Source organism: Panulirus ornatus, chromosome 2 (assembly GCF_036320965.1).
Source record: "Panulirus ornatus isolate Po-2019 chromosome 2, ASM3632096v1, whole genome shotgun sequence".
Taxonomy (NCBI): domain Eukaryota; kingdom Metazoa; phylum Arthropoda; class Malacostraca; order Decapoda; family Palinuridae; genus Panulirus; species Panulirus ornatus.
In genome coordinates this window covers 33,113,411-33,126,451 of record NC_092225.1, presented here as the reverse complement: position 1 = coordinate 33,126,451, position 13,041 = coordinate 33,113,411, and the positions used below count along the sequence as shown (strand labels likewise).

The following is a 13,041-nucleotide window of genomic DNA, read 5'->3' as shown; positions in this document are numbered from 1 at the left end:
GCATCATCAGCGAACAACAACTGACTCACTTCCCAAGCTCTCTCATCCCCAACAGACTTCATACTTGCCCCACTTTCCAAAACTCTTGCATTCACCTCCCTAACAACCCCATCCATAAACAAATAAAACAACCATGGAGATATCACACACCCCTGCTGCAAACCTACATTCACTGAGAACCAATCACTTTCCTCTCTTCCTACATGTACACATGCCTTACATCCTCAATAAAAACTTTTCACTGCTTCTAACAACTTTCCTCCCACACCATATATTCTTAATACCTTCCACAGAGCATCTCTATCAACTCTATCATATGCCTTCTCCAGATCCATAAATGCTACATACAAATCCATTTGCTTTTCTAAGTATTTCTCACATACATTCTTCAAAGCAAACACCTGATCCACACATCCTCTACCACTTCTGAAACCACACTGCTCTTCCCCAATCTGATGCTCTGTACATGCCTTCACCCTCTCAATCAATACCCTCCCATATAATTTACCAGGAATACTCGACAAACTTATACCTCTGTAATTTGAGCACTCACTCTTATCCCCTTTGCCTTTGTACAATGGCACTATGCAAGCATTCCACCAATCCTCAGGCACCTCACCATGAATCATACATACATTAAATAACATTACCAACCAGTCAACAATACAGTCACCCCCTTTTTTAATAAATTCCACTACAATACCATCCAAACCTGCTGCCTTGCCGGCTTTCATCTTCCGCAAAGATTTTCCTACCTCTTCTCTGTTTACCAAATCATTTTCCCTAACCCTCTCACTTTGCACACCACCTCGACCAAAACACCCTATATCTGCCACTCTATCATCAAACACATTCAATAAACCTTCAAAATACTCAATCCATCTCCTTCTCACATCACCACTACTTGTTATCACCTCCCCATTAGCCCCCTTCACCGAAGTTCCCATTTGCTCCCTTGCCTTACGCACTTTATTTACCTCCTTCCAGAACATCTTTTTATTCTCCCTAAAATTTAATGATACTCTCTCCCCCCAACTCTCATTTGCACTCTTTTTCACCTCTTGCACCTTTCTCTTGACCTCCTGCCTCTCTCTTTTATACATATCCCACTCATTTGCATTTTTTCCCTGCAAAAATCGTCCAAATGCCTCTCTCTTCTATTTCACTAATAATATTACTTCTTCATCCCACCACTCACTATCCTTTCTAATCAACCCACCTCCCATGCTTCTCATGCCACAAGCATCTTTTGTGCAAGCCATCACTGCTTCCCTAAATACATCCCATTCCTCCCCCACTCCCCTTACCTCCTTTGTTCTCACCTTTTTCCATTCTGTACTCAGTCTCTCCTGGTACTTCCTCAAACAAGTCTCCTTCCCAAGCTCACTTACTCTCACCACTCTCTTCACCCTAACATTCTCTCTTCTTTTCTGAAAACCCCTATATATCTTCACTTTCGCCTCCACAAGATAATGATCAGACATCCCTCCACTTGAACCTCTCAGCACATTAACATCCAAAAGTCTCTCTTTCGTGTGCCCATCATTTAACACGTAATCCAATAACGCTCTCTGGCCATCTCTCCTACTTGCATAGGTATACTTATGTATATCTCGCTTTTTAAACCAGGTATTCCCAATCACCAGTTCTTTTTAAGCACATAAATCTACAAGCTCTTCACCATTTCCATTTACAACATTGAACACCCCATGTATACCAATTATTCCCTCAACTGCCACATTACTCACCTTTGCATTCAAATCACCCATCACTATAACCCGGTCTTGTGCATCAAAACCACTAACACACTCATTCAGCTGCTCCCAAAACACTTGCCTCTCATGATCTTTCTTATCCTCAGGTGCATATGCCCCAATAATCACCCATCTCTCTCCGTCACCTTTCAATTTTACCCATATCAATCTAGAATTTACTTTCTTACACTCCATCACATACTCCCACAACTCCTGTTTCAGGAGTAGTGCTACTCCATCCCTTGCTCTTGTCCTCTCACTAACCCATGACTTTACTACCAAGACGTTCCCAAACCACTCTTCCCCTTTACCCTTGAGCTTAGTTTCACTCAAGAGCCAAAACATCCAGGTTTCTTTCCTCAAACATACTACCTATCTCTCCTCTTTTCTCATATTGGTTACATCCACACACATTTAGACACCCCAATCTGAGCCTTCAAGGAGGATGAGCACTCCCCGTGTGACTCCTTCTTCTATTTCCCCTTTTAGTTAAAATACATGGAGGGGAGGGTTTCTGGACCCCCGCTCCCGTCCCCTTTAGTCGCCTTCTACGACACGTGAGGAATGCATGGAAAGTATTCTTTCTCCCCTATCCCCAGGGATAATTTTTTTTTTCTTGCTTTGTCGCTGTCTCCCGCGTTTGCGAGGTAGCGCAAGGAAACAGACGAAAGAAATGGCCCAACCCACCCCCATACACATGTATATACATACACCCACACACGCAAATATACATACCTACACAGCTTTCCATGGTTTACCCCAGACGCTTCACATGCCCTGATTCAACCCATTGACAGCACGTCAACCCCAGTATACCACATCGATCGAATTCACTCTATTCCTTGCCCTCCTTTCACCCTCCTGCATGTTCAGGCCCCGATCACACAAAATCTTTTTCACTCAATCTTTCCACCTCCAATTTGGTCTCCCACTTCTCGTTCCCTCCACCTCCAACACATATATCCTCTTGGTCAATCTTTCCTCACTCATTCTCTCCATGTGCCCAAACCATTTCAAAACCCCCTCTTCTGCTCCCTCAACCACGCTCTTTTTATTTCCACACACCTCTCTTACCCTTACGTTACTTACTCGATCAAACCACCTCACACCACACATTGTCCTCAAACATCTCATTTCCAGCACATCCATCCTCCTGCGCACAACTCTATCCATAGCCCACGCCTCGCAACCATACAACATTGTTGGAACCACTATTCCTTCAAACATACCCATTTTTGCTTTCCGAGATAATGTTCTCGACTTCCACGCATTCTTCAAGGCCCCCAGAATTTTCGCCCCCTCCCCCACCCTATGATCCACTTCCGCTTCCATGGTTCCATCCGCTGCCAGATCCACTCCCAGATATCAAAACACTTTACTTCCTCCAGTTTTTATCCGTTCAAACTTACCTCCCAATTGACTTGACCCTCAACCCTAGTGTACCTAATAACCTTGCTCTTATTCACATTTGCTCTTAACTTTCTTCTTTCACACACTTTACCAAACTCAGTCACCAGCTTCTGCAGTTTCTCACATGAAACAGCCACCAGTGCTGTATCATTCTTTTTTTTTGCTGTATCAGGAAAAAAAATATATATATATATATATATATATATATTTTTTTTTAATACTATTCGCCATTTCCCGCGATAGCGAGGTAGCATTAAGAACAGAGGACTGGGCCTTTCAGAGAATATCCTCACCTGGCCCTCTTCTCTGTTCCTTCTTTTGGAAAAAAAAGAAAAAAAAAACGAGAGGGGAGGATTTCCAGCACCCTGCTCCCTTCCCTTTTAGTCGCCTTCTACGACACACAGGGAATACGTGGGAGGTATTCTTTCTCCCCTATCCCCAGGGAATATATATATATATATTACTGTATTTTATTATACTTTGTCGCTGTCTCCCGCGTTTGCGAGGTAGCGCAAGGAAACAGACGAAAGAAATGGCCCAACCCCCCCCCATACACATGTATTTACATACGTCCACACACGCAAATATACATACCTACACAGCTTTCCATGGTTTACCCCAGACGCTTCACATGCCCTGATTCAATCCACTGACAGCACGTCAACCCCGGTATACCACATCGCTCCAATTCACTCTATTCCTTGCCCTCCTTTCACCCTCCTGCATGTTCAGGCCCCGATCACACAAAATCTTTTTCACTCCATCTTTCCACCTCCAATCTGGTCTCCCTCTTCTCCTTGTTCCCTCCACCTCCGACACATATATCCTCTTGGTCAATCTTTCCTCACTCATCCTCTCCATGTGCCCAAACCACTTCAAAACACCCTCTTCTGCTCTCTCAACCACGCTCTTTTTATTTCCACACATCTCTCTTACCCTTACGTTACTCACTCGATCAAACCACCTCACACCACACATTGTCCTCAAACATCTCGTTTCAAGCACATCCATCCTCCTGCGCACAACTCTATCCATAGCCCACGCCTCGCAACCATACAACATTGTTGGAACCACTATTCCTTCAAACATACCCATTTTTGCTTTCCGAGATAATGTTCTCGACTTCCACACATTCTTCAAGGCCCCCAGGATTTTCGCCCCCTCCCCCACCCTATGATCCACTTCTGCTTCCATGGTTCCATCCGCTGCCAGATCCACTCCCAGATATCTAAAACACTTCACTTCCTCCTGTTTTTCTCCATTCAAACTCACCTCCCAATTGACTTGACCCTCAACCCTACTGTACCTAATAACCTTGCTCTTATTCACATTTACTCTTAACTTTCTTCTTCCACACACTTTTCCAAACTCAGTCACCAGCATCTGCAGTTTCTCACACGAATCAGCCACCAGCGCTGTATCATCAGCGAACAACAACTGACTCACTTCCCAAGCTCTCTCATCCCCAACAGACTTCATACTTGCCCCTCTTTCCAAAACTCTTGCATTTACCTCCCTAACAACCCCATCCATAAACAAATTAAACAACCATGGAGACATCACACACCCCTGCTGCAAACCTACATTCACTGAGAACCAATCACTTTCCTCTCTTCCTACACGTACACATGCCTTACATCCTCGATAAAAACTTTTCACTGCTTCTAACAACTTTCCTCCCACACCATATATTCTTAATACCTTCCACAGAGCATCTCTATCAACTCTATCATATGCCTTCTCCAGATCCATAAATGCTACATACAAATCCATTTGCTTTTCTAAGTATTTCTCACATACATTCTTCAAAGCAAACACCTGATCCACACATCCTCTACCACTTCTGAAACCACACTGCTCTTCCCCAATCTGATGCTCTGTACATGCCTTCACCCTCACAATCAATACCCTCCCATATAATTTACCAGGAATACTCAACTAACTTATACCTCTGTAATTTGAGCACTCACTATTATCCCCTTTGCCTTTGTACAATGGCACTATGCACGCATTCCGCCAATCCTCAGGCACCTCACCATGAGTCATACATACATTAAATAACCTTACCAAACAGTCAACAATACAGTCACCCCTTTTTTAATAAATTCCACTGCAATACCATCCAAACCTGCTGCCTTGCCGGCTTTCATCTTCCGCAAAGCTTTCACTACCTCTTCTCTGTTTACCAAATCATTTTCCCTAACCCTCTCACTTTGCACACCACCTCGACCAAAACACCCTATATCTGCCACTCTATCATCAAACACATACAACAAACCTTCAAAATACTCACTCCATCTCCTTCTCACATCACCACTACTTGTTATCATCTCCCCATTTGTGCCCTTCACTGAAGTTCCCATTTGCTCCCTTGTCTTACGCACTTTATTTACCTCCTTCCAGAACATCTTTTTATTCTCCCTAAAATTTAATGATACTCTCTCACCCCAACTCTCATTTGCCCTCTTTTTCACCTCTTGCACCTTTCTCTTGACCTCCTGTCTCTTTCTTTTATACATCTCCCACTCAATTGCATTTTTTCCCTGCAAAAATCGTCCAAATGCCTCTCTCTTCTCTTTCACTAATACTCTTACTTCTTCATCCCACCACTCACTACCCTTTCTAATCAACCCACCTCCCACTCTTCTCATGCCACAAGCATCTTTTGCTCAATCCATCACTGATTCCCTAAATACATCCCATTCCTCCCCCACTCCCCTTACTTCCATTGTTCTCACCTTTTTCCATTCTGTACTCAGTCTCTCCTGGTACTTCCTCACACAGATCTCCTTCTCAAGCTCACTTACTCTCACCACCCTCTTCACCCCAACATTCACTCTTCTTTTCTGAAAACCCATACAAATCTTCACCTTAGCCTCCACAAGATAATGATCAGACATCCCTCCAGTTGCACCTCTCAGCACATTAACATCCAAAAGTCTCTCTTTCGCACGCCTGTCAACTAACACGTAATCCAATAACGCTCTCTGGCCATCTCTCCTACTTACATAAGTATACTTATGTATATCTCGCTTTTTAAACCAGGTATTCCCAATCATCAGTCCTTTTTCAGCACATAAATCTACAAGCTCTTCACCATTTCCATTTACAACACTGAACACCCCATGTATACCAATTATTCCCTCAACTGCCACATTACTCACCTTTGCATTCAAATCACCCATCACTATGACCCGGTCTCGTGCATCAAAACCACTAACACACTCATTCAGCTGCTCCCAAAACACTTGCCTCTCTTGATCTTTCTTCTCATGCCCAGGTGCATATGCACCAATAATCACCCACCTCTCTCCATCAACTTTCAGTTTTACCCATATTAATCGAGAATTTACTTTCTTACACTCTATCACATACTCCCACAACTCCTGTTTCAGGAGTATTGCTACTCCTTCCCTTGCTCTTGTCCTCTCACTAACCCCTGACTTTACTCCCAAGACATTCCCAAACCACTCTTCCCCTTTACCCTTGAGCTTCGTTTCACTCAGAGCCAAAACATCCAGGTTACTTTCCTCAAACATACTACCTATCTCTCCTTTTTTCACATCTTGGTTACATCCACACACATTTAGGCACCCCACTCTGAGCCTTCGAGGAGGATGAGCACTCCCCGCGTGACTCCTTCTTCTGTTTCCCATTTTAGAAAGTTAATACAAGGAGGGGAGGATTTCTGGCCCCCCGCTCCCGTCCCCTCTAGTCGCTTTCTACGACACGCGAGGAATACGTGGGAAGTATTCTTTCACCCCTATCCCCAGGGATAATATACATATATATATACATATACACATACACACACATACACATACATACGCACATATACACACACACACACATACATATATATACATATGAGAAATATAAGAAACAATTTAGAAAACTGAAACTTCTAGCTTGAAATGAATGAAAAAAATGAATGTCACATAATGGTTCAACCTCTGGCTATGGAATATATATATATATATATATATATATATTTTTTGCTTTGTCGCTGTCTCCCGCGTTTGCGAGGTAGCGCAAGGAAACAGTCGAAAGAAAATGGCCCAACCCACCCCCATACACATGTATATACATACCGTCCACACACGCAAATATACATACCTACACAGCTTTCCATGGTTTACCCCAGACGCTTCACATGCTCTGATTCAATCCACTGACAGCACGTCAACCCCGGTATACCACATCGATCCAATTCACTCTATTCCTTGCCCTCCTTTCACCCTCCTGCATGTTCAGGCCCCGATCACTCAAAATCTTTTTCACTCCATCTTTCCACCTCCAATTTGGTCTCCCTCTTCTCCTCGTTCCCTCCACCTCCGACACATATATCCTCTTGGTCAATCTTTCCTCACTCATTCTCTCCATGTGCGCAAACCATTTCAAAACACCCTCTTCTGCTCTCTCAACCACGCTCTTTTTATTTCCACACATCTCTCTTACCCTTACCTTACTTACTCGATCAAACCACCTCACACCACACATTGTCCTCAAACATCTCATTTCCAGCACATCCATCCTCCTGCGCACAACTGTATCCAAAGCCCACGCCTCGCAACCATACAACATTGTTGGAACCACTATTCCTTCAAACATACCCATTTTTGCTTTCCGAGATAATGTTCTCGACTTCCACACATTCTTCAAGGCCCCCAGAATTTTCGCCCCCTCCCCCACCCTATGATCCACTTCCGCTTCCATGGTTCCATCCGCTGCCAGATCCACTCCCAGATATCTAAAACACTTCACTTCCTCCAGTTTTTCTCCATTCAAACTCACCTCCCAATTGACTTGACCCTCAACCCTACTGTACCTAATAACCTTGCTCTTATTCACATTTACTCTTAACTTTCTTCTTCCACACACTTTACCAAACTCAGTCACCAGCTTCTGCAGTTTCTCACATGAATCAGCCACCAGTGCTGTATCATCAGCGTGTAGGAAGAGAGGAAAGTGATTGGTTCTCAGTGAATGTAGGTTTGTGGCAGGGGTGTGTGATGTCTCCATGGTCGTTTAATTTGTTTATGGATGGGGTGGTTAGGGAGGTGAATGCAAGAGTTTTGGAAAGAGGGGCAAGTATGCAGTCTGTTGGGGATGAGAGAGCTTGGGAAGTGAGTCAGTTGTTGTTCGCCGATGATACAGCGCTGGTGGCTGATTCATGTGAGAAACTGCAGAAGCTGGTGACTGAGTTTGGTAAAGTGTGTGAAAGAAGAAAGTTAAGAGTAAATGTGAATAAGAGCAAGGTTATTAGGTACAGTAGGGTTGAGGGTCAAGTCAATTGGGAGGTAAGTTTGAATGGAGAAAAACTGGAGGAAGTAAAGTGTTTTAGATATCTGGGAGTGGATCTGGCAGCGGATGGAACCATGGAAGCGGAAGTGGATCATAGGGTGGGGGAGGGGGCGAAAATCCTGGGAGCCTTGAAGAATGTGTGGAAGTCGAGAACATTATCTCGGAAAGCAAAAATGGGTATGTTTGAAGGAATAGTGGTTCCAACAATGTTGTATGGTTGTGAGGCGTGGGCTATGGATAGAGTTGTGCGCAGGAGGATGGATGTGCTGGAAATGAGATGTTTGAGGACAATGTGTGGTGTGAGGTGGTTTGATCGAGTAAGTAACGTAAGGGTAAGAGAGATGTGAGGAAATAAAAAGAGCGTGGTTGAGAGAGCAGAAGAGGGTGTTTTGAAATGGTTTGGGCACATGGAGAGAATGAGTGAGGAAAGATTGACCAAGAGGATATATATGTCGGAGGTGGAGGAAACAAGGAGAAGTGGGAGCCCAAATTGGAGGTGGAAAGATGGAGTGAAAAAGATTTTGTGTGATCGGGGCCTGAACATGCAGGAGGGTGAAAGGAGGGCAAGGAATAGAGTGAATTGGATCTATGTGGTATACCGGGGTTGACGTGCTGTCAGTGGATTGAATCAGGGCATGTGCAGCGTCTGGGGTAAACCATGGAAAGCTGTGTAGGTATGTATATTTACGTGTGTGGACGTATGTATATACATGTGTATGGGGGTGGGTTGGACCATTTCTTTCGTCTGTTTCCTTGCGCTACCTCGCAAACGCGGGAGACAGCAACAAAGAAAAAAAAAATATGTGTGTGTGTGTGTGTGTGTGTGTATGTGTGTGTTATTCAATGTGTCATCATTCCAGTGAACAAATTCATGAACCAAAAGCTTTAACCAAAATTATCTTTGGTTTGTGACACTTGGCTATGAAACATTTGGACTACATTTGTACTACATTATATTTTAAAAAAGTACTGTAATTTAATCTAAAAGTATTCATACCTTTATCTTCAAGCATTTCTCCTGCTGGTGCTGACAGATTTTGGGCTCGGTTATTTACAGGCCGAATGACAAATAACTGTGTTGCTGAGGGCAACTGCACACTTCCACGAGGCTGTACCCCTCGAATACTTGGGGACGTAGAAAGCTGTGGAGGTTCATCACAACCACTGCTTCCACCACCATCACTACCTCCACCACTGTCACAAGCACCACCATCACTACCAACAGCACCCTCATCTGCCCAGTGGGTTGGACCATCTGCTAAAGAACTTTCTCCAGCCATCAAAATATCACTGGTATCTCCCTTATCCTCAGGCTCACCATCCTCAACCTGAAATATTATTTATGTTAATGAATGACCTAATAAGACACAGGCATTGCACTGCATGTATCAAGTAAACATCTCAGGGGTATCTTTATTTTCACACTTGAGAGGCATTTCCTGCATAAGTGAGGTAGCAGCAGAAACTGATGGAGAAAGGATGCACTCACTCACATCCATTTATTTTAATTAACCTAGTATATCTTTCAATGAAAGAGTCCTGGCATTACCTAGAACATCCATTCAGAGGTTCCTGCAGCCTAAGGCAGTGCTACTTCCAGTAGCATGGAAATGTGGACTCCTTTTGACTGATTAGTTCTTTAATAAAACTGTACTCCTACTGATACAGTCTTGCCAAAGGTGACTTTTCACATGCAATGTAATCTCATGCATGTGATGTCTGGAAACACCACATCTCAGGTCAATACTGGGTAGTGGCAGTTTAATTACCATCAAAGTAATATAATACATCAGTGTACTAACATCTAAAAAATCTTTGGGATTCATCAATATAAGAAAAGAGTTTAGCTAACACAGTGTTCTGAATGAAAAATTCTGAGGCATTATTAAAATACCTTATGATTGTAATGTATCCTTATTTTGAATGAAGAAACTGAAAAATAAAAGAGAATACCTACACACCTACCACAAAATTTTGCCATTAAGCAGGGCTTGCTCATGGTGCTCAAGGCCCTAGAAAAGTTGGTGCATAATGTGCCAAAACACCAGGGACAGGGCCTGAAGAGGGTATAAGCTTGATAAAAATGTTATCCATTCAGAAAAAAAGAAAAACTTTAGTGTCAAGTTTCAGTTCATTACACAACAGCTAAAGAATGGATGTGAGCAAATGTGGTCTTTCTTCATCGTCTGTTCCAAGCATCACCTTGCCAATGCAGGAAAATGCAATCAAGAAAACAAAAAAGTTCATACAGACAAAGATATTAGTACGAAACTTTTAACTCCCTTGGACTTTACTGCATACTCCTTTGATGTTACTGTCACATACAATATGTGCACACAAAGCATTTTCTGCAGCAATAATTAGCTTACAATTAGCAACTTGACTCATCCTTACATTTTTCTTCAGGATTTTGGAGAAGCAAATGTCAAACCCATAAAATCAGTACTAACTGGGAAAAAACAGAGAGGTGAGTGTTCTGGGAGGAGCTGAATGAGTGCTTCAGCAATTTTGATGCAAGGGACTGAGTACTAATGATGGGTGACATGAGTGCAAGGGCAGTGGACTCTGTCTCTTTAGTGTATGCTGGTGGGACATGTGGATGCATGCTGCACAAAGAAATGTTACATACTCAAAACATTCTAAGGCAATGCCTGGTTTTCTGTTGCAGCCAAGTTGGTTTGGTTACACTGAGACACATATCAATGATGAACCCCTAAAATATCATGCGATTGACAAAATATGGGAAAACAAAGTTACCTAGTCACTGGAGCCGCCAGGGCCAGTTGATCAGGGGAAATTTTTTGAGTGATCTGAAGTGTTGCCATAGGGAAAACATTTCTACCCTGGGTATTCAAAGTAAAAATTAGAAAAATGCTCTATCTTTTACCTAAAGTTGTATGAAAAAGGATAATTGTTTTCAGAAATGAACAAACTGAGTAAAGTAAATCTGATGGCAACAATATACCACAGATAAGCCATAAACTCAAATACCCAAAGACACATAAGACAACGGTATCTGCAACAGGAATTTTTCAGTGATAATACACATGAACCCGTCTAGAAACATGAATGATGAATTAATTGTTTTTAAAATAACCATACGGGAAGAAGTGTAAAGGATAAAGAGAAAAATTCAGAGTAAGCAACTCCTGTGGATCAAATGTCAGGGCGGGGACTGATCAGTAACAGCTCCCAAGGCTTGGGAAATGGATGATAATGGTGATAAAGAGAACTGATTCACTTGAGAGAAAATAAAGGAGGTAATATACAAAGGGTGAGAAATCAAACAAAAATGGGTGGTAATCAGGTGTGGGGCAGAAGAAAGGAATGTGTATGAAATTTCTTATTTTTTCATGCACTCATGCTGTTTCTTGTGGTGTTAGGAATGTATAATGACAAACATGTACATGTGTATACACATGTATATGTATATGTGTATTCAAATATAAATTATCAAAATCGTTAGTTTCTTTATGAGGCCCACTTGCTCGTACGATACCAAATTCTAATATCATGAACATTGTAGATTTAGTTAACAAGCTTAATGACATCTATGCTGATTTTGATTTCAAACTGATAACTGCTGATATTTCATCCTTGTTCAAAAAAGAATCAGATTGCAAAAAAGCAGTTTGGTTTCAGAAGTGGCAGAGGATGTGTGGATGAGGTGTTTGCTTTGAAAATGTATGCGAGAAATATTATATTTATTTATTTTGCTTAGTCGCTGTCTCCCGCGTTTGCGAGGTAGCGCAAGGAAACAGACAAAAGAAATGGCCCAACCCACCCACATACACATGTATATACATACACGTCCACACACGCAAATATACATACCCATACATCTCAATGTGCACATATATATACACACACAGACACATACATATATACACATGCACACAATTCACACTGTCTGCCTTTATTCATTCCCATCGCCACCTCGCCACACATGGAATAACATCTCCCTCCCCCTCATGTGTGCGAGGTAGCGCTAGGAAAAGACAACAAAGGCCCCATTCGTTCACACTCAGTCTCTAGCTGTCATGTAATAACGCCCGAAACCACAGCTCCCTTTCCACATCCAGGCCCCACACAACTTTCCATGGTTTACCCCAGACGCTTCACATGCTCTGATTCAATCCAATGACAGCACGTCGACCCCGGTATACCACATCGTTCCAATTCACTCTATTCCTTGCCCGCCTTTCACCCTCCTGCATGTTCAGGCCCCGATCACTCAAAATCTTTTTCACTCCATCTTTCCACCTCCAATTTGGTCTCCCACTTCTCCTCGTTCCCTCTACCTCCGACACATATATCCTCTTGGTCAATCTTTCCTCACTCATTCTCTCCATGTACCCAAACCATTTCAAAACACCCTCTTCTGCTCTCTCAACCACGCTCTTTTTATTTCCACACATCTCTCTTACCCTTACATTACTTACTCGATCAAACCACCTCACACCACATATTGTCCTCAAACAATACTTGGAAAAAAAGAAGAATTTGTATGCAGCATTTATGGATCAGAGAAGGCATATGATAGGGTTGACAGAGATGCTTTGTGGAAGGTTTC

The 13,041-nt window shown here is 42.7% G+C and overlaps 1 protein-coding gene across 1 annotated transcript in view; it reads right to left on the bottom strand.

Annotated features, from left to right (window-relative positions):
• LOC139756055 (ubiquitin carboxyl-terminal hydrolase 19-like) overlaps positions 1 to 13,041 on the bottom strand; it is a 197,528-nt gene that overhangs the window by 18,434 nt on the left and 166,053 nt on the right. The window contains 1 exon segment of the mRNA XM_071675047.1: positions 9,466 to 9,796. Within this exon segment, the coding sequence (XP_071531148.1) occupies positions 9,466 to 9,796 (331 nt within the window).